This window comes from Pseudochaenichthys georgianus, chromosome 15 (genome assembly GCF_902827115.2).
Source record: "Pseudochaenichthys georgianus chromosome 15, fPseGeo1.2, whole genome shotgun sequence".
Taxonomy (NCBI): Eukaryota; Metazoa; Chordata; class Actinopteri; order Perciformes; family Channichthyidae; genus Pseudochaenichthys; species Pseudochaenichthys georgianus.
The window spans coordinates 34,654,007-34,676,548 of NC_047517.1; the positions used below are offsets into that span (position 1 = coordinate 34,654,007).

The following is a 22,542-nucleotide window of genomic DNA, read 5'->3' on the forward strand; positions in this document are numbered from 1 at the left end:
GCAGAAAAAGATAAAACATTTCTCAGTATCCTCTGTCTAATAAGAACCGTTTATTAATAACATCAGTTGTATGCAGGTCACTTCAGGAAGCAAATAGATAAATACAGGTATCTGTTAGTGTTTCAAGCATCATCATATCCAGCATTTGAACTTGAAGAAGTCCAGCATTTCCTGATCGTCCTCCGGTCGGTCGTTGATCTTGGCGTACACACTCATCAGCAGCTTGGTCATGGACTTATCATCCAAGATGTCGATGTATTTCTCTAGGCAACCTACAAACACACATAACCAAATTCATATTTAAATTCTTTATATATGTTAACATACTAAAATAATCACTAACCTGATTTGCATTACGCATAGTCAGTTACTATCTGACTTGATGCTGCGTCGTGTCATGAGTCATGACAGATTATCATTTAAAAGTGTATTTATTCAACGTAAACAGCCCTTTCAAGGTCCCCTATTCTACTGTTTTTCATCAATATATTATAGCTCTCAGATATATACAGAGCCTGTCTCTGACTGGCTGAAACACCAAACAGATCATTGTAGCATTACCCATAATCCCCTCTGTTTCAGCCCTGTTTCCAAAGTGCTGATTCTCTGTCTGTCACTTCAGATGAAAATAAGGAGCCCCTCCCCACGCCCCTCTGAGAGACATTTGGTTAGAAAGAACTCAATGGTGCTCTAGAGGAGGTTCAGGTGATAAGGTGGGGGGGGGGGGTTACCTTGGTTGCTGATTGGCTAATGGTTACACAAGACAACAACACGTTATGACATCACAAAGTGGCCAAAATCTGATCAGCTCATTTTCAGACAGGTTTTAATAGAAATGGATCAGAAAGAGAGAGAATCTTTGTTCCTGAAACTTTCAGAGTCTCTTTCCACAGAGGGGACACATGTTGATGTAGAAGAGACATGAAGAAGAGGGGACACATGTTGATGTAGAAGAGACATGAAGAAGAGGGGACACATGTTGATGTAGAAGAGACATGAAGAAGAGGGGACACATGTTGATGTAGAAGAGACTTGAAGAAGAGGGGACACATGTTGATGTAGAAGAGACATGAAGAAGAGGGGACACATGTTGATGTAGAAGAGACATGAAGAAGAGGGGACACATGTTGATGTAGAAGAGACATGAAGAAGAGGGGACACATGTTGATGTAGAGGAGACATGAAGAAGAGGGGACACATGTTGATGTAGAGGAGACATGAAGAAGAGGGGACACATGTTGATGTAGAAGAGACATGAAGAAGAGGGGACACATGTTGATGTAGAAGAGACATGAAGAAGAGGGGACACATGTTGATGTAGAAGAGACATGAAGAAGAGGGGACACATGTTGATGTAGAAGAGACATGAAGAAGAGGGGACACATGTTGATGTAGAAGAGACATGAAGAAGAGAGGACACATGTTGATGTAGAGGAGACATGAAGAAGAGGGGACACATGTTGATGTAGAGGAGACATGAAGAAGAGGGGACACATGTTGATGTAGAAGAGACATGAAGAAGAGGGGACACATGTTGATGTAGAAGAGACATGAAGAAGAGGGGACACATGTTGATGTAGAGGAGACATGAAGAAGAGGGGACACATGTTGATGTAGAAGAGACATGAAGAAGAGGGGACACATGTTGATGTAGAAGAGACATGAAGAAGAGGGGACACATGTTGATGTAGAAGAGACATGAAGAAGAGGGGACACATGTTGATGTAGAAGAGACATGAAGAAGAGGGGACGCATGTTGATGTAGAAGAGACATGGAGAAGAGGGGACACATGTTGATGTAGAAGAGACATGAAGAAGATGGGACACATGTTGATGTAGAAGAGACATGAAGAAGAGGGGACACATGTTGATGTAGAAGAGACGTGAAGAGGAGGGGACACATGTTGATGTAGAAGAGACGTGAAGAAGAGGGGACACATGTTGATGTAGAAGAGACATGAAGAGGAGGGGACACATGTTGATGTAGAAGAGACATGAAGAAGAGGGGACACATGTTGATGTAGAAGAGACATGAAGAAGAGGGGACACATGTTGATGTAGAAGAGACATGAAGAAGAGGGGACACATGTTGATGTAGAAGAGACATGAAGAAGAGGGGACACATGTTGATGTAGAAGAGACATGAAGAAGAGGGGACACATGTTGATGTAGAAGAGACATGAAGAAGAGGGGACACATGTTGATGTAGAGGAGACATGAACAAGTGGATTTTGCATAATAGGTGACCTTTAAAGTAACTTCCCGTTTGCATTCACTTCACTACTATGATTATTTTTGACTGGTTCTAAGAATGCGATTTTCATAATAGTAAAGGAGATTACTTAGGCCCATGACTTTGCCGTACGCCACCAGGCTGGGGCCCAGCAGCAGGTGGTCGTACAGCTCCAGCGCCATCAGCAAGCGGACGATCTCTCCTGTGATGAAGGCGTCCTCGAAGCTCTGCTCTGCTACGGGCTTCAGAGGGAACCTGCAGTACACCTCCACCGCAGCCTGAGGGTCGCACTCCTCCAGTAGCTGCACCAGCTCAATGTAGGCATCATGGACCTACACAGAAAAGTGGATTCATGAATTACATCTTACTTGAATAACATCAATTGAGGTAAAAGAAAACGAGAGATGTACGTGCTACAAACATGCATACAAACAAAATATGTTAAGTTTCAAGGCAAGTTTATTTATATAGCACCTTTCAACACAAGGCAGTTCAAAGTGCTTTACACAAATGAAAGACATTTAAAAGCAAAGATAATAAAATAAACATTAAAAGACAATACATGAATGTAGTGCAAGATATGAATAGTTCAATTAAAAGCAGCGGCAAAAAGCAAAGTCTTCAGCCTGGATTTAAAAGTAATCAGAGTTGCAGCGAACCTGCAGGTTTCTGGGAGTTTGCTCCAGATATTTGGAGCACATCAACTCAAGGCTTTATTGTCATTTGCACATTAGCTACAGTGTAGATATGGCAATGAAAAATGTAGGTCACAGGCTCCTCCAACAGTGCAACATATATATATATATATAGAACAGAAAAGAACAGATAATATAAATGTAGCAGAACCAAACTGACCCCTGGTGCCATGGCGATGACCTCCTGGTAGAGCTGCCTGGCCTGTTCCTGTGTGTCTGCAGAGCGGGTCAGAGCGCGGGCTAAACCCAGCCGCGAGACATGAGAGCTGCGGTTCATCGGACCGGACACGATCACTGTGTCGTCCACAGCAGGCTCTGAACACACAGAAATATAACTCTTAAACTCAGGAGGAAAACGATGCTGACAGACGTCTGATACTGATTTCATATCCCATGCATGAGGTTTTTACAATAATTCAATTGTTGTTCCAATAACAACTGGAGTATTTCTTAATTTGTACTATATGTAACTACACTGAACAAAAATATAAACGCAACACTTTTGTTTTTGCTCCCATTTTTCATGAGATGAACTCAAAGATCTAAAACATTTTCTATATACACAAAATAACCATTTCTCTCAAATATTGTTCACAAATCTGAAAAGATCTGTGATAGTGAGCACTTCTCCTTTGCCGAGATAATCCATCCCACCTCACAGGTGTGGCATATCAAGATGCTGATTAGACAGCATGATTATTGCACAGGTGTGCCTTAGGCTGGCCACAATAAAAGGCCACTCTGAAACGTGCATTTTTGCTTTATTGGGGGTTCTGGGGGGGTCCGAAAACCAGTCAGTATCTGGTGTGAGGGTTAGGGTTAGGGCAATGTTGTGAATCGAGTGGCCCATGGTGGTGGTGGGGTTATGGTATGGGCAGGCGTATGTAATGGACGACGAACACAGGCCACTCGATTCACAACATTACCCTAACCCTACCCCTCACACCAGATACTGACTGGTTTTCGGACCCCCCCCCAGACCCCCCAATAAAGCAAAACTGCACATTTCAGAGTGGCCTTTTATTGTGGCCAGCCTAAGGCACACCTGTGCAATAATCATGCTGTCTAATCAGCATCTTGATATGCCACACCTGTGAGGTGAGATGGATTATCTCGGCAAAGGAGAAGTGCTCACTATCAAAGATCTTTGCAGATTTGTGAACAATATTTGAGAGAAATGGTTATTTTGTGTAAATAGAAAATGTTTTAGATCTTTGAGTTCATCTCATGAAAAATGGGAGCAAAAACAAAAGTGTTGCATTTATATTTTTGTTCAGTGTATATATACACTTGTAATATATTTATTGTCCCCAAATCATGTAAAACTAAGACTTTGGAGAAGAAGATTTTCACGTGCCTTACCCTCTGCTGCTTTAACAGTATTTGATTGACCTTCCTGCTGAGAGCTGCTGGTGGGCAGCTGAGGTTTAGTGATGCTGGTGGAGGGTTTAGCTGATCTGTCTGGCTTGCCTGCTGCTCCAGCTCTCCCCCTACAGGAGGGACAGCAAAATACATCAGATCTGAAGTGGATTTCAAAATGAAAGACACATTTACTTTGTGTTCATACATGAGTCATGACATATTGTGTTCATACACATTTCTCTTAATGTTGATGCCATGTGGTCAGGATTATACTTTTCTGTGATATAATACACAGAAAATCCAGTGACACTTCCCAAGCTGACAAAAAGTAAAAGATTGTGGTTGACATGAATAAGAAGTGTGAAAAATACATATATAGCCACATTCCTAAATTCAAGATTCAAGGTTGTTATTGTCATGTGTGCAGCAGCTACAGTGTAGTTATAATACAGCTAGTAAATAAAATAGAATAAAAATAGTGCAGAGTAGTCTATATACAAGTAATTGGAATATTGATATATATAAGTTGCAAACAGATGAATGTTATGGATGTTCTTTCGTTCGTTCTAAATGCTAACAAACATCCGCAGACAGCCACATTAAAGGTCAGTGAAACCCTGCAAGCGAGCCTCACCTGGCTGCAGGGGCTCTGGCTGCAGGCTGGGCGGCTCTCCCTCCCCTGATGGGGGCTGGGGGGGCCGGGGGGGCAGGAGCTTTGGTCCCAGCTCCTGCCCCCCGCCTCTGACCGGGCCCCCCCCGGCTCTGCTTTGCTCCTCTCCTGGCCCCCCCGGTGTCAGAGGGTCCCTTCACCCCCACTGGTTGGCTGATTGAGGGCTTTGCAGCTTTCTGGTTTTCAGCCTCCTGCCGCTCCTGCCGCTCCTGCCACCACTTTTGTTCTGAACAAACAGGCACGGTTAATATGGGCGAGGAGGATATGCCATGAGGATTGTCATATTCTATTTAATATTGAATAATCCTTTCTTGCACAATAATTTACCGCATTATATTTTTTACTGGAAATTTGTATTTCCACATGTATCTTTTTTATTTTATATTCTTTAACTTTTTACATTTTTAAATGCTATTTTATTTCTATTTCTGAAATATTTTGGACTGTTTATTTCTTGTGTCATAATTTCTCGTATGTACATTGCCTTGTGTTTGTTATGCTGCTGCAACGCAAACATTTCCCAAATTGCGATCAGCAAAGTGTCAGTCAGTCAGTCAGTCAGTCAGTCAGTCAGTCAGTCAGTCAGTCAGTCAGTCAGTCTGTGTGTCTGTCAGTGAGTCTGTGTGTCTGTCAGTGAGTCTGTCTGTCAGTCAGTCTGCCTGCCTGCCTGCCTGCCTGCCTGTCTGTCTGTCTGTCTGTCTGTCTGCCTGTCTGTCTGTCTGTCTGTCTGTCTGTCTGTCTGTCTGTCTGTCTGCCTGCCTGCCTGTCTGCCTGCCTGTCTGTCTGTCTGTCTGTCTGTCTGTCTGTCTGCCTGCCTGCCTGCCTGCCTGCCTGCCTGCCTGCCTGCCTGTCCGTCCGTCTGTCCGTCTGCCTGCCTGCCTGCCTGCCTGTCTGTCTGTCTGTCTGTCTGTCTGCCTGCCTGCCTGTCTGCCTGCCTGCCTGTCTGTCTGTCTGTCTGTCTGTCTGCCTGCCTGTCTGTCTGTCTGTGTATCTAATAGACTAAGACCATGTAGACTCACTGGTCAGCTGCTCCAGTGGCTCCCCGCTCAGCGTCTTGTGTTCCAGCTCAATGCTGGCCTGGAAGCTGAGGCAGGCGTCTCGTAAGGCTTCCTTTGACTTTTCTGAATTTGGGTTGTTGTCATATTGAGCCAGCTGTGCCCGGCCCAGGAGACAGAGGGCGGGGCTGTCCCTCGGGGTCGTCAACACTGCCAGCTGACATACCTGCACAAAGAGCCATGGAGGTTAGCAGAAGAGATGTTATTTATCTGACATATTCGGTACTGGAAACAAAGTCAATACACCTGAATCAGAAAGCCTTTATTCATCCTACAGCGGGACATATAGGGTCACAACTGCAAAGGTCCTTGGTAAAAAATAGTAATAGCAGCATTATACAAAGTAAGTGAACCTATAAAAGTATTGAAGAAACAAGTAATGAAATGTATAAATGAAGTGTTTATTGCACATAAGTAGTGGTATAGCACAACAGTTTTTTATAGTCAAAGGCAGTGGACCAACTATAGTGAATGAATGCATCGCAACTCAAAACACTGACAGATTTCTGAGGATGTGTCAACTTCACAAACTAAAACAGACGAATAAAATACGTTTCCTCGCCTAGCTTACCCTCTCCTGCATGTCCAGCAGCTCCTGACAGGGGGCGATGGAGGCGAGGCGTATGAGCGCAGTGAGAGCCTGGCATCTCTTGGCCACCAGGGACTGCCTCTCCATGCCAGCCTGATCCTCGATCAGCCTCTGCAGCAGGGCGAAGTGAGCATCCAGCAGCACCCACTCCAGCTGCACCACCGCCTCGCCACGACACACACACTGACTCACACTCTGGGCAGACAGCACTGCTACACTGAGAGGCATTCCAGCACAGAGACAGGGATTTCATTCAGCGCTTCAACACGTTTTAAACAGATGTAAACGATGGGAGTTTTCCCTTGAATCACATGTTCTAATATGAGCTGAGATCCACCACAAACACCGATACTGGGCAATGTTTTACTTTAGGAAACTTCTAATTTGTAACATACATGTGATAGACCTGCTCCGCGCTCATGGCCTGCAAAGACAGAGTGTGTTTCTGCTGCAGCTGACCCAGAGTGAGAAGGCCTCGCAGGAACTGAGTGCTGCGGCTGGAGAGAGGGTCCGAAGGGTCCTGCTCCACCCTGCTGTAGACAGAACATTAGGCATTCAAAACAACCATGATAACCAAGACAACATCAAATAAAATCCAACAGCAGAAGATACTTGGTGGTTTATCCAATTAACCGGGACATTTTCAAAATACTAAATAGCCACCCAAACTTTCTACACATAACATTTAATTGTGTTTTGCACAGGTATGACGATAGTGGGTTATTATGATGATGTCCAGCATCCTTGTTCACATTACTATAACTGTCCTGCCCTCACACGATCTCCCTCCAAACCACACACAAAAGAACGCAAACCTCTTGCTGCAGCGCTGTCGGACAAAGTGCTCCAGTCCCTGGTGTAAGAGCAGAGCAGCCTCTTTCTCTGTGTCCTCAGAGGCTTTCTGCTCCTGGTGCAGCAGAGCCAGCCCGGTGAAGAATCTGAGAAAAGAAGGCAACACAAAACAAATGTTGAAAATAAAACTAACTGTTGAACATTAGGCAGGACCCTGTTGAACTGTTGGGCCTACTTCTTGTGGAGGAAACGTCTGTGTAGCAATGCAGTGGGAGTCACAGACTCATGAAGGAGACACGGGACGAGCAGGAGTTCTGATGTCAAACACTGAGATTTAATACAAGCATCGGCCGGAGAAATTCACATCACAAGTCACACAGTCAAAGGTTCTGACTGCACGGGTGGGTTTCCATGTCAAATCTGATCAGCCTCGCATCTTGGTAGACCCTTTGACTAGTTTACCGAGAGCTGATCAGCATATTGGGGGAAGGTATCCGTGAACACCTGGAGACACCGAATCACTCATCTGACTCTGTGGCTCTTGTGACCGAGAGTTGATCGGTCATAAAACTGATAATGTCAGCAATAGCTGAGACTTCCCATTCCTTAAGACAGATAACAGACTTAGGCTTCGTCGTAAATGTCAACAGGCCGAAAGGTCAAATATCTTAAGTAAAGACAAAATGATTCCCTAACACTTCTGTTTTTCTTACTCAATCAACTGTATGATCATTTGTAAAGCAGGTTGACAGGTTAGTCAAAGCTGCTCTTGTGTAACAGTGAGAGGAAAGGATCTGCATGCATTCACCTCTTTATACTTAATTCCAGCTAAAGCAACACGTCAATACCCAAGCTCCGGTTTGAACAAAGGGATGCTTTTAGGAGTTGAAATACATGAATGATGATCACTTAATCTTTGTTACTCTTATCACCGTCAACGGTATTGAAGTTTAGGTAAGTAGCTTTGAATAAACATGTCAGGTAAATACGATGTTGTGCTTCCTGTATGACCTGACCTGAGAGCAGGGTGCAGCGGGCGCAGGGCCAGGCCGCTCTGGAGGTGCTGCAGGGCCTCGCCCCCCCTCCCCTGCAGCAGCAGCAGCCTCCCTGTGTGGAGGCTGAACTCCCAGCTGTCAGGACTCAGAGACCAGGCGTCCAGGTACTTCATCAGGGCGCGGTGCAGACCACTCCCTTCATCCCGCACCGCTGCACTGCTGTCCTGCAACAAGAGGGGAGAGAGAATTATTTATTTATTTGTTTATTCCAGTTATTTTAAAACAAAGCATGTACACTTATACCAGAGGTCACGTTAACCGAATATTTTCTGTCTATGACGGATTTTTTTTAACAATGACGGACAAATCTGAAAGCAGTCTGTCATTTTGACGGATTAGAACAAACTCGGAACAGCGCCAACGTTTCCCCGCAGCGAGGCTCCGGTGTTATGCCGTGTTATGCATGCCCTCCAAAAAGGAAATCATACCGTTTCCAAACCTAACTGTGCCGTACAGATCATTGAAATGTCCGTGAGTTTTGGCTTTACGCTGTGCACGCTCCCGCGAGGTGCAGTAGCCATGCATAACGCGGCGCATGTGAACTCTCCCCCCGGGTGACAGTTCACGAGCGTGCTTTCCTCCCCCGTCAGAGTTGTGTAAAGGCCGACGGGTAATTCTGGATTTTGACAGAAGTTTTACGACCCTGTCCGTCAAAATGACGGGCAGCGAAAAAGTCTAGCGCAACCTCTGACTTATACTGGTTGTTGTTTTTTATAGCAGGGAGAAGAACATCTTATTTTACCTGCCCCTTCTTAAAAATAAATATTCTTTGAGTCACAGTTGCTTACAAATACTGAAACATAAAACCAGAACACAATCAAAAGTCAACTTCATACTGTCTAATTATGCTTTCTTTATACATTTTCTTAAACATACACATTTTCTTACAGCCCTTTAAATCATTCAGCAAAGAATATATATATATATATATAGATCAACTTCATCTGGGTGCTTTTACTAACCAGATTTATAGATGAATAAGTATGTGTTATTTCAGTATCACTGCAAAACATACATACAAATGCATAACACTAGTATCAATTCCTTATTGCTTCTGGTCTGTAATAATAAAAGAGGAGGCTCTCCTTAATCTACCAAAAGGAAATCCCATTATACGCTTTAAAAATAAATAAAGTAAGATGATACAAATTTGTATTTTGTAAATTGTGTAACATTTTTTATTATAATTTGTTATCTTTAATACTTTTTTACGCATGCTTCTTAGGTAACAACATTAAGCTGTCTTTGGCTCTTTTCTGCTGTAACAATGTAAATGTCCCCTCTGTGGGACTAATAAAGGTATTCTGATTCTGAAAGTGACTAATTAGTATTGGCTGTATTCCATGATGTCAGAGAAGTAGATTATTATTACTGCATTACTCTGTAAACAGCGACTGTGGTTCTACCTTAGACCCTGAACAGGATAAGCAAATCATAAAAAGGTTAAGATGGCTGCTACAAGTCAGTCATGTTGTAAGTCATACAGCATGTGAAGTAAACTGCTTATGACAGAGTTACCTTGCCAGATTTCTTAGAGAGCCAGATATAGAGCGTCTGAACGTAGTCTGCTCTGCCAGACTGGCCCTGGTCTCTGAGCTGCTGGTACTCTTTATCCAGGGCCTGCAGCTGGTTCTCCGCAGTGGGCCTGCCGAGGAATCCATGGAGCTTACACACCGCCAGGATGTCGTCCTGACGGGCCGTCGACTTGGCATCGCTCAGTTCATCTCTGCCTCTGTCAGCCTGGGGAATAATGGATTCAACGGTGATTTTGGATGTTCTCAAATAGGAGAAGCATTTTCACCTATAATATGATTTGTTATAAACTTTCAAAATAAACCACTCAGGTATTTCTTTAAAACTTTTTCATACTTTATAAATTCCTTAAAGGTGGGGTAGGTAATTCACTTCAGAAACACTTTTTGTTATATTCCATGGAATGCTATTAACATCCCGATAGCAATGAATATATTAAATTGACAACAAATCCATAAAAAACGTCATCTGTGGAAGCCGTGGCGCTGTAAAAAGCACGACCAATCATCTGAGCCGGCCCGGCTAAAGTAACTGGATGGCCTACCTGCCTGTCAGCCTTCCATCAGGGCACAAACTTATCTCGTGCCCTCATTGGTCATGTGTGCGTTCGTGTGTGTTGGAGGAGGGGCTCTGTAAGGAAGTCTGAAGGAAGGGGCAGATTTTGTGCGGCTGCGTAGTTTCAAATTCTAGCGATCTCGAGCCGGTTTCTCAAACTTACCTACCCTACCTTTAAGCTCCACATGCGTCACATTTATAAATATTTATATTTAAATGGATTTTGTATGGACATTTCATAGTGGTACACAAGAGTGACTGGAAACATGTGGGAATGCCCTTGAGCTTAGTACATAAAACATATTTCCGTCAGGGTGCTTGAAGGCCACCTTTAGGGGACACTTGTTCTTGAGCAAATGCCCTGTGTGAATGTGTGTAACAGTGTCAGTGCTAAGGGAGAACTGTAATTTACAAAATGTCCTCTTGTGTTGGTACATCTAGTTATTAAAAGCTCACATTTCATCACTTATTGTTGCCTGGAACTACCTTCCTGCTGAGGCCGTACATCTCGGTGGCGTAGTGCTGCTCCTCCAGAGAGAGGCCCATTAGGAAGTGGAGTCGGGCCTCTCTGGAGCTGAGTCTGATGGCTGATGCATGGAGGACAGCCGCCTGCTCCAGGCTGTACAGAGGAGACTGTCCCTCCTCATACTGCAACACATCCCCTGGGGAAATGTCAGGAACAAACACTGTAGTATATCAGACAAAAGGGCCCAGGGAGTATTTGCATCTATTTGTGAGATAATTTGCATTAATACGGACCTGAACAATATCATTTCACAGTACAGTATTACCTGCTGTGTATTACAGTAAAGTTTTCAGTATACTTTAAATGATTAAAACCCTTTTTATAGTTATCATTCCTGTACTTAATTAAATGTATATGTAAAAATTAAGAGCCATAATGTTTTGTATAACTTTTACAACACGTATTAATGGTGATTGTGAAACCACTGTGAAACACTGTGGAGAGCGTAAGGGGAGGTTTTGCTCCAAAACACAAAGACTAAGAAGCTGGCAACATTTGCGTACTTTCAAATTCTAGCGCACTCGAGCCGGTTTCTCCATTCTTACCTACCCTACCTTTAAGACACAAAGATTTAATACAAAAATAATAAAGAAAAAGATGACTAACTCAATTTACAAAGATGCCAAATGACTGATGTTGTGGAAGATAAGTCTCAAAGTCTCATTCTGAAATGTTGGAACACAAACACTTCACAGTACACCAGATAGTGAGTAATAAAAGGATCTCCCGTTTGGCCGCCTTCTCTATTTCCCCTAAGAACGATTGCATGCGTCCTTTGCATGAAATATTCAGAGAGTGCAGCTTCCCTTGGCAGGATCTCTTATCCGTCACACTGCACTGATGTCACCGCTTTTACATTACCAGAGAATATTACAAAACATATCCGAAAAACCCAATCTGCCGCTGATGCAAATAATATAATATTAACCGATATATATAATCAGATTTAAAAAAAGTCCTCTAAACTAAATGTTCTGTGGGCCATGATCATATAGGATAGCATGCAGCTAATGTTGACATGTTAAATATGATAGTATATAGTCTCTTAGTATTAAAAATAAATGATTGAAGCGTCCCTCAGCCTTGATACAACTCTACATAATTGATAAAACATGATCTTTGCGTTTTTGAGGTCAGAATGAGCCTGATCTCGTACAACAGAAAACACTTTAATATTTGTTAAGAGGTGAAGATGAGCTGTTTCTATTGCTCCCTTTAACATCCCAACTCTCTCTCTCCCTCTGGTGTTACGTCTCTGTTCGGGTCTTTCGTTCAGTCCTCTGGGATCTGTCTCGAATGTCAGAGTCATCAAACAATTAGCGCGGTACAAGTATGAGAAAAGACGAGCAGTAACACGAGTAACTGGCACGCTAGAAAGACGAGGACGCTTCAACTGCTAACGCATTTCAATGTTTTTTTTAATGGCTGACGCTGAGCTGAGCCAAGGAGTGGCAAGGAAAATGATATAACAGAAACTCTCTGTTAGAGGGTTTGTAATTTAGAAAAAAACGATAAGTTAAAAGTCCATCAAGAGTGGGTTTTAGTGCAGATAAGGTATGGAGTAAGATACAGATAAGTTGTATAAAAATGTAGAGGCATATAACTATTTGTATCTGGATATGTATCTATATATGTATCTATATATGTATGATATGGATTTTTTGAGGCTTCATCAAGCATTTCAATCCAACAAACATAAAAAGAAAATACTCTGTCAAGTGTTTAACAAATAACATTGGCATTGCTTTTTCTATTTCAAATAGTATTAAAGGTTTGGATGGTAGGGTAAATTCATTTGGTATATGGGTCACCTGTACTTTTTGTTGTAGCAACTGCTTATTTGCCAAAGAGGGCAAACTGGCCGTTGCTTGGGCGACTTAAGCCCTCACTGTAATAGATACTCGTTGCTTAAACAGACTTTGGTAGATCACTTGTCTTCCCTTTCATTTCTGATCCTTAACTCTGGGTCTGGAAAGTGCTTCATACCGGGTTTAGGCAGGCGTTGGCGGTAGAGTTTCAGGTGATCCTGGGCCGAGGCACACAGTTCCTCCACACTGTCTTCTCCTTCTGTAATTTGAAGTCTTTTCTCCCAGTTACGCACCTGCAGTACACAGAATACAATCATCTGTTCATCCATCACTTATTTGTGAGTTATACCAGGGTGTATGCAGGAATCCCGAAGTCAAATGTAAGACCTTTTTTAAGACCCTTTCCATACATTTTAAGACCTCATCGCCACTTCGCGCTATCAAGCAGTGAGCGTGCGATGTCCTGTTCAGATGACGTCACATCCAACGGGATGCCATCAATAAACTCCACAGAATCACACGACACACCTACGCCATGATTACATTCAGGCAGACGGTAGAACACAACCTCTTTGGACACTTTATATACTTATTGAAAACAAGCTACAAAATGTAAAACCTTGAAAATGCCGTTTAATATTTTTTAATAGCCTTAATTTTTGCTAAATTGATTCATCAACTTTTAATACTTTTTAAGACCCCGCGGACCCCCTGATAAAAGGAACAATTTTTAGACATAGTTCCTTTGTCTAAAAAAGACAAAGGAACTAAAGACAAATTATTCATAACTGAAAAAGACAAATTATTCGTAACTGAAATCATAGTTCATCAACTTGTATTTACCAATAGAACTGTGGATGTGTCAATGTAACAGTATCATAACCACCAACACAAATCATGAACCAAAAAAGAATTACAGGAACTTTGAGTCTGCACACGGCCCTCAATTTGATCTCTACTCTTCAAAATGGCAAAACTTGCAAAATATAAGGTTTAACAAACAAGAATGAATAAACATTAAGGGAAATACCCCTTTAGAAATCTAATTAGATGGAGAGCATAGTCAAATACATGTATTACCTCCAAAGTGTGTTTAGTGTCGATCTCCAAACAACTGGATGATGCAAAATGCTTCTTGTACCAATCAGTCTCCGTGACATCCTGAAAATGAGAGATCCAGATCTTAGATAAAAACTGACCCAGCAAACTGTTTCATATAAAGAGCTTGGCATTCCTATTCAAGGTTTAATAACAATCTACTGAAATGTGAAAACACTGGCACACCTCGTATCATATCCTCACATGCACTGCACACAAACACATGAGATACTTTTACTGTGGAACTCAAACCAGCACTTAGTCGCTGTGAAGTGAGTGCTGACTGGTACATAAAGGATGAGCAGAGGTCGATGGCATGGTTCTGGCTCTGCAGAGCGATGTTTAATCTTTCGCTCTGACCTTTGCATCCAGCTCCCCTTTGGGCCGGTGTGGACAGTCCAGGGAGTGTGACGCCAGCTCACTCAGCTTCATCTCACTGACACATCCTTTGTTAGAAAAACACATCAGAGCCACAAAATGTCACCAGGCGTGGGGAGGAACAGATCACAAGTTATGGGATTACGTTTTCAGGAGATACATTTTTTGTACTCCTGAACCGTTACATACAAAAATGTGTCCGCATTTTAAACGATACAATTCTGTCGGCATTTACTACAATTTAAGAAGACACATTTTTACAACTAAATAAATATATATTCTTTATAGGGTAACTAGTCATTGTAATGGAATACATTCTTAAAGTAACCCTCCCAGCCATGTGTATCACACACTAGAATGGATAGCGTTGACCTAAACTACTGAAAAGTGTAACAGACTAGACCACTTAAAGGTGGGGTAGGTACGTTTCAGAAACCAGCTCGAGATACACTTTTTGTTATATTCCATGGAATGCTCTTAACATCCCGATAGCAATGAATATCTGAAGTGCTTTGACAAAAAATCCATAAAAAAACGTCATCTGTGGAAGCTACTTTTTAAAGTAACTGGATGGCCTACCTGCCTGTCAGCCTTCCATCGGGGCACAAACTTATCTCGTGCCCTCATTGGTCATGTGCGTGTTCGTGTGTGTTGGAGGAGGGGCTCTATAAGGAAGTGGCAGATTTTCTCCGGTTGTGTATTTTCAAATTCTAGCGATCTCGAGCCGGTTTCTCAAACTTACCTACCCCACCTTTAAAGGTACTGTAGGGTAGGTAAGAATGGAGAAACCGGTTCGAGTGCGCTAGAATTTGAAAATACACAACCGGAAACAATCTGCCCCTTCCTTCAGACTTCCTTCCAGAGCCCCTCCTCCAACACACACGAACGCGCACATGACCAATGAGGGCACGAGATAAGTTTGTGCCCAGATGGAAGGCTGACAGGCAGGTAGGCCATCCAGTTACTTTAGTCGGGCCGGCTCAGATGATTGGTCGTGCTTTTTACAGCGCCACGGCTTCCACAGATGACGTTTTTGTTATGTATTTATTGTCAAAGCATTTCATGTATTCATTGCTATCGGGATGTTAAGAGCATTCCATGGAATATAACAAAAAGTGTTTCTGAAGTAAATTACCTACCCCATATTTAAATTAACTCTTTAATCAAGAATTGCCTCATTTTTTTACAGAATAAGAGGAGCTACTGATAGAATTGTAGTCTTTTAAATTGAGTCATAACACATGTGTCTAATTACTATAGTCTATTAGCTGTTGTCATGGTGGCATTTTCTGCACTGTGTAATTATCCAGAACCTCAAATAAATGGATTAGAAAGAGGTCTTAGTTGTCCAGAGACCAATCACTCATGTGACTAACTAGGCAGGGGAAAGCTCAAATGAGGCCTGATACCAAATCCAGCCTTGGATCTGAAACAGATAGATCACAAGGTCTTAGTTAAGTAATAGTATCCGCCTCATTACAGTAACTAAATAGTTGTCTACAGTAACAGCATGTCACATGATAGTTCAGGGAGTGTAATCAGGACTGTCAAAAGGTAAGACAAGAGCGTGCCTGGCTCATTACGGAAGTAGGTCTGTCGGTAAATCTGCTATGGAGACAGACATAATTAAACTGTTCTAAAATCTCAATGAAGTCAAAGAATCTGATTGTAGGTCAATTTCGTACCATTTTTTATTATTTGATGAATGATACAAGGTAGGAAGTTGGCAAGCTGTTACCTTCCTTCTTTACTACAACTTTCTATTTGCCTGACTAATGGTGTTTGATGCTTCACTCCACTGACCTTTAACCCACTGAGCAATAGCTTTGCCTCCACAGCAGCTCTGCTTTAGAAACATCTATTAAAGGACCTAAGACTGCAATATTCACCTCTGTAATTAAAAGCACTTGACCAGAGCATCCGACATCTTCCTGTCGAGGTCCATTTCAACGACCTTCCAGCCGTCTCCCAGCGGACCGTCGCTAAGTGGGTCGACTTTTGATCTGCGTGCCAGCATCTCGATATAAGGCCTTGAGAAGATGTGCTTTGGGGCACTGCAAATCAACAGGAGAACCAACATTGGCTGTATTTCTTTAACCAATACAGAATGGGCAATGTGTAGTATGTGCATATACATATAGCTACTTCAGTTTATATTTCAAATGATAAAAGATATGAAAATGATCAAGCACAATGGCTATGATTATTCAAAGTTAAACAATTACAAGTTTCAAATTAGGGAATTACAAATGTGTGTTCCAATTGGCAAACTGAGATAGATACTGGTTCAATCTATTTTACTTGATTTCTTTTTATAATTATGATTTCATTGACTCTAAAACACTGGGTTTAGCAATATGATGAAGGGGGTAAGTGCAGTTAGAACTGCTAATGTTTTCTCTTAAGTGTCTTTGTATTCAGGTGTTACCTGTGCTTGATAGATATGGGTCTATAAAAGGCAGTCAGAGATACTGGACATTCGTAGTCCAGCTGCTGCTTCCCATCAGTGAAGGTCACAGCCATGGGAATCAGCTCTCGAGTCACCAGCAGTGTGTACACCTGAGGGGCAGCAACACAGGGAAACAGCACCATGTGTATCTGTTTTATGTATTCATGTTGCACTGTTGGAGGAGCCTGTGACTTACGTTGTTCATTGCCATATCTACACTGTAGCTAATGTGCACATGGCAATAAAGCCTTGAATCTTAAAAATGTTGTAATCATTATGTAACCTAAAATGACCCCAGAAAACTATCCTCTTGAACGCCTTCTCACATTCTGTGATACAGGAACATGGAGCACCTAACAGTGTGGGTGGAGCTCCAAAATCTACAGGTTACCAGTTTGTACCGTAGGTGAGGATGAGGTGGTGAACCCATGAAGATGATAATATAATGTCAACAAGTCAGTGTGCTGAAACACACAGCCCCCCTCTCTTATGTGTCATACCTGTGAATTGCTGCCATCTGCTGAACGGACTGAGATCTCCACCACAGAGTCTCCGTAATTCAGAGGGACTGGCTGTGAGCTCTCTCCCTGATTCACCGCAACTTTGATGTTTCTGTCCGGCACCTTGGGAAGCAGGGTCACCGCGTTGCAATGAAATGGAACAACACCTGCAGGAAAAAGAGTTTAAAGTTGATGGCGAAAGAGACACAAAATACCAACAAGATACAAAGGTATCTTATATGGACATGTTACCACCAGATACTTATAACAAAGACAATATAATGTATGTACACCTCAAATACTATATTTCGTTATTTTTGTATCATTATTCATATACATGCTATTACTGTACATGTTTGACTTTTTCCAGATATGTTTTTGTTGCAAATAATATGTATTCCTTAATAAAAATATGTAATAATGTCCCAATATTCTGGTACTTTAACTGGCTTTTTCATAGTTTCACAAGAAGGCTGTACTCACTGTTGTATTCATAGATTTTGGTACAGAATGCAGGATTGCGTGGAATATCTCCATCCAAAGCCAGATCACTGAGTGCTGCGACCTTTGCAGACAGCTTGGTGATTTCCACACAGTATTTCTTAACGGTGCCATCCTCTGCTATCACCTCGATGTCCACTCTGGTTAACCCATCATTCAGGTGAATGGTGCTGGAACCATCTCCACAAAGCTGTACCAAATGGGTTATACTCAGAGGTGGGAAGTTACTTTTACTCAAGTACTAAACTTAAGTACAATATTGAGGTGATTATGCTACTGTATACGTCTCTTTAAAAGAGAAATAATGAAATAACTAACCCTAACCCTTCTTATAAATTAAACTAGTGGACTAACTATTTAAGTGACAAAAGAGTCAAATTAGAGGCAGCTGATAAGTCAATCAGAACTTTATCATAAAATAAAATGCTACTTGATGCAACAATATCATCTAGAAATGTCACATAAATATAATTATATACACACATAATGGCAATTTTTCTGCACAGGTCCCTCCATTAAGGAGGCGGGTGTTAAATTACAGGCTGTTTTTAACATTATTCAGACTCAGCTCTCTGAACTAAAGCTTCTTTTAAATGTTGAGAAACCAAGGTAATGCTCTTTTCTAATGCAAAAAAGACACCAGAGCCTGTTTTAGATATTGTAACTACGCAAGGAATAAAACTTGAAGTTGTTGCCTGTTACAAATACCTTGGTATCTGGCTTGATGATTGTCTCACTTTTAAACTTCATGTCAATAACCTGCTTAAAAAGCTGAGGGTTAGTCTAGGTTTCGTCTACCGGAACAAGTCCTGTTTCTCGCTTGAGGCCAGGAAAAGGCTAGTCTCTGTGACCTTTGACCTGTGCTATGGTGATTTGATGTATATGAATGCACCTGCCAATTGCCTGGTCAAGTTAGATGCTGCGTATCACAGCGCACTGATATTTGTGACAAACTGTAAAGCATTAACCCATCACTGTACCCTGTATGCAAGGGCTGGTTTGCTTTCACTAACTGTACGGAGGCTCAGTCACTGGTACATTTTTATATACAAAGCCATGCTAGGGAAACTTCCATCTTATATCTGCTCCCTGATCTCACGGAAAATTGTAAGTGGCTACTGCCTGAGATCGAATGCTGTGGTTTATTAAATGTGCCAACTGCTAGGACTGTCTTAGGGAAGACATCTTTTAGATGTGCAGCTCCTCTGTCTTGGAACAGTCTGCAAATTAAATGGAAACTGAACACTCTGGTGCCACTAAATGTTTTTAAAGCTCGGTTGGATGCTAGTCAATCGGAAGCTATTGGTACCTGCTTATGTGGATAATTATGTAAATGATGCTGTAAGATGTCCTTTTGTTGTTCTGTTTATGTTTCATGTGGAACTACTTGAGCAGGTCTCCTTTGAAAAAGAGATCAATGATCTCAATGGGATTTATCTGTAAATAAAGGTTTGAAATGAAATGAAATTACTTTTTATACTTTAAATAGGCTACATTTTGCAGATAACACCTGTACTTTTACTTTTTTAATGCAGGTTCTTTACTTCTAATTAAGTATTTTTACAGTAATGTATTGGTACTATATTGTATGTTCAATCATACAATATTATAAGTATAAAAACATATTGACAGGACAGTACTCACAATATTGTATGAAGCTCCACAGTCACTGGTGATCAGCTTCAGACTCACTTTGTTCACATTGCTCTCCACCGTCACTCTGTAGTCTGTGACTTGCGGTGTGAAAGCAGGAAGGAGCTTCCCAACAGACACAGATAACTTCTCCAAATCACAGTTGTCCATGTCCCAAGCCTCTTTTTTTCATTTAATTGTACACCTGGTTTACTTGTGTTCAGGTATACCTACAACATCAGTGATACGGTCCAAGTCCTAAACGCACTTAAAACTGACATCCCATGACACCAGGATTCATTTACCACACTGACGCCAAGTTTCCATAGTAACGTGAACAACTTTGCTGCCTTCAGACTAAGCTAAAGCTAAGCTAAATATGTATACGTAAATCTCCGATGAAGAAACAGTTATACAAAACTCACAACATGTTGATTTTAAGGCGTTAACGTTGGTGTAAAAAGTATGTTTAAATGTGTCAAAAATGAGCATTAGTTAACAGCTAACTTAGAGGATAAACTGGTATACAACGGTGGTCGAGCCACATATATGTTTTTTTTCAGATACAGCAGTAACCAATCTAATAAAATACTACAAACAGTTTAAGGTAAACATGTCATAAGTGGATAATGTCCTCCTCCAAACGGCAGACGGCAGTACAGAAGAAAAAGAAGACTGGCTGTGTTGTTTACTGACGTCATTTCCGGTCTGTCAAAGCGTGGTGTGTGCTAAAAAAGGTAATACAGAAATAGCTTACTTTACCGTTAACTTCTGTTTCCAGTGGACTTGTTTAGACATGTAACCAGTTTCAAGTGTTGTTTAACACATAATACACAGTTGCCACTCAATTTCTGCTCTTTGAAACGTGTGCCCTGATCCTTTTAGCAGCATGTGTTAGCTATCTACTAGCTACAACGCTAACACTACAGATTTGAATGGGATCTTTTTGGTACAACAGGACTTCATACTATTGTCGGATCATACTTATTTTTACAGGAACATGGCAGCGGACGGCAAAACGGAGGACTACCCTCACGAGATAGACGATCAGCTCACAGGATTTGACTCCTCCGTGACTGCGATCAAAACCATGTTGGACAAGTTGCCCAGGAACGACGTTATGCATAAGGTAAAGTTAGGCTGTTAATACTTTTCACAACACTTGTTAAGATTTAAGGAATGAAGCAAGCATACACAGCTTTTAAAATGATGGCATGGACAAGTGACAACGTTACCACACCAATAAGAAACAAATATAATGTATGTTATTAGCTACACTTGTTCTCTTCTATAACATGTGAACATGTCAAATGTGAGAAAAGCCTATATGACAAGATATATTGAAAATATAACATATAACTAAACATATGTGGTTGTTTTAATGAATCACTGCATCCGCAGAACTGTACAGCTCTCTTATTCCAAATACAGTTATATTCTATCTATTACAGCTATACTGTACATACATGTTATCGTTTCTTATAGAGAGTATGTATAGTTACATTATTATTGTAATTTGTATAATTTGTTTCTTGACTTTTGCGCTTAAAGCTCCTAAAATATGATGCTTGGGTGTATCCAGCAGTCTGTGATTTGGATAAATATAGGGCACATTATTGTTTTGCTTTGCTTGTAAGTTACTGTGCTAATGACATTTTTGCGACAGAAGGAATTTGACACAATGACTGACAAAACTACATTTGTTTTATTGACAGCTGGAGCCTTTGGACCAAGCCAAGCTGGATCTGATGTCTGCCTACACCCTTAATTCATTATTCTGGAGTACGTTTTTTCTGCTTGCTGTTATTTAATCTATGTAAATGATCAATCACATAGTTATTTATGTATTAATAACACCAAATGGGAAAGATTGCCTGTTTTTTATTGACTGCACATTTTATACTATAATAAGCATATTATTTTCTGAGATAACCATACATGCTGATTTATTCATAAATGTATTATATAATTGAGCGTTGAATTTGTATTTGCTCGTATTTGTGTCTGTATTCTCTATTAACATAATTGGGCCTTGTTGTTTACAGTGTACTTGGTTTCACAAGGAATTAATCCAAGAGAGCATGGAATCAAACAGGAGTTGGTGTGTATGAATTCTCTGTTCTCTCTTTGACATTTTAATAATTTCTTTATTTGTTTGCATTGTCTAACTCCTCTGTAACAACTCTCTGTTCTCCAGGAGCGAATAAGGACATACATGAACAAAGTGAAAGAGATCACAGACAGGAAGAAAGCTGCCCGTCTGGATAAGGGGGCTGCGGCACGCTTCGTCAGGAGTGCCCTCTACGAGCCAGACGAAAAAGACTCTAGAAAAAAATCAGCATCCAAGAAAGCAGCAGACGCAAAACCTGACACCCCGCAGTTTAAGCGTCCGAAGCAGAGCAGAAGTTAAGAAGGAGCTTCACAGTGTGGTCTCACTGCACTTTGAACCACTTTAGGACACGAACATTTCTGTCTCCAAAGAAACGAAGCATCTTCTATGGTTGTGTTACTCTGTGCAAGACCAGTCAGATTTCACCAGTCAGTTGGATGTATCAAAACACAAGACTTTCTGCCATCCGTGAATCACCTTTCAGATTTTGCTGAACATATTTCTGCTTCAATAGATTCAAGGCTATAATATTTTTACAATGCAATTTCATCATTCAGTTATTGCCTAAATCTTATTCAATTTCCTTTTTAGAAAGTGAGGAAAACTAAATACTGACATATTTTAAAACGTGTGTGTACCATGTGTTGAAATATGTCATTGAAGATTGTTCCATTCCTTCTTTTAGAGGAATAAGACTTTTAGATTTCTCTTTCTTTTTTTAAAGTGATTCTATGAATCATTTGTTTTTTTAAGATATGTTGTTTTTACCAGTGCCATGTGTAAAACATGTATTCATACAACGTTGTTGGTAATGTAATACTATCTTACTGCATAAAACGACATGACTCACCAAAAGACGTTTGTTATATCCCCATTTGTCTATTATTCTATTTATTCCTCATGAAAAAAAGTGTGAAAATAACTATAATTTAAAACAGTCTAATGCAAGCTGTTTGAGATGTTGGCATGTAACAGAAAGTCCACTGATATAAAAAATGGCT

At 41.1% G+C, this 22,542-nt stretch overlaps 3 protein-coding genes across 3 annotated transcripts; 1 reads left to right on the forward strand and 2 right to left on the reverse strand.

Moving 5' to 3' along the window:
* Positions 1-30: 30 nt before the first annotated feature.
* On the reverse strand, positions 31-14,404 carry LOC117459434 (uncharacterized). The gene is made up of 15 exons (XM_034100211.2): positions 14,332-14,404; positions 13,954-14,034; positions 13,052-13,166; positions 11,026-11,201; positions 9,970-10,191; positions 8,413-8,615; positions 7,420-7,542; positions 7,000-7,137; positions 6,587-6,821; positions 5,980-6,181; positions 4,925-5,186; positions 4,291-4,418; positions 3,089-3,243; positions 2,343-2,565; positions 31-272 (listed from the first exon to the last, which is right to left on the reverse strand). The coding sequence occupies exons 1-15, from the start codon at positions 14,401-14,403 to the stop codon at positions 133-135; spliced, it is 2,475 nt and encodes an 824-aa protein (XP_033956102.1). The 5' UTR covers position 14,404; the 3' UTR covers positions 31-132.
* Positions 14,405-16,130: 1,726 nt separating this feature from the next.
* LOC117459780 (uncharacterized) lies at positions 16,131-19,731 on the reverse strand. Its single transcript, XM_034100889.2, has 5 exons — positions 19,444-19,731; positions 17,782-17,989; positions 17,299-17,465; positions 16,778-16,908; positions 16,131-16,403 (listed from the first exon to the last, which is right to left on the reverse strand). Exons 1-5 carry the CDS (start codon positions 19,600-19,602, stop codon positions 16,247-16,249), a joined length of 822 nt encoding a protein of 273 aa, XP_033956780.1. The 5' UTR covers positions 19,603-19,731; the 3' UTR covers positions 16,131-16,246.
* Positions 19,732-20,062: 331 nt separating this feature from the next.
* On the forward strand, positions 20,063-22,396 carry c1d (C1D nuclear receptor corepressor). Its single transcript, XM_034100890.2, has 5 exons — positions 20,063-20,168; positions 20,428-20,560; positions 21,147-21,213; positions 21,477-21,532; positions 21,629-22,396. Exons 2-5 carry the CDS (start codon positions 20,432-20,434, stop codon positions 21,839-21,841), a joined length of 465 nt encoding a protein of 154 aa, XP_033956781.1. The 5' UTR covers positions 20,063-20,168; positions 20,428-20,431; the 3' UTR covers positions 21,842-22,396.
* The last annotated feature ends 146 nt before the right edge of the window (positions 22,397-22,542 follow it).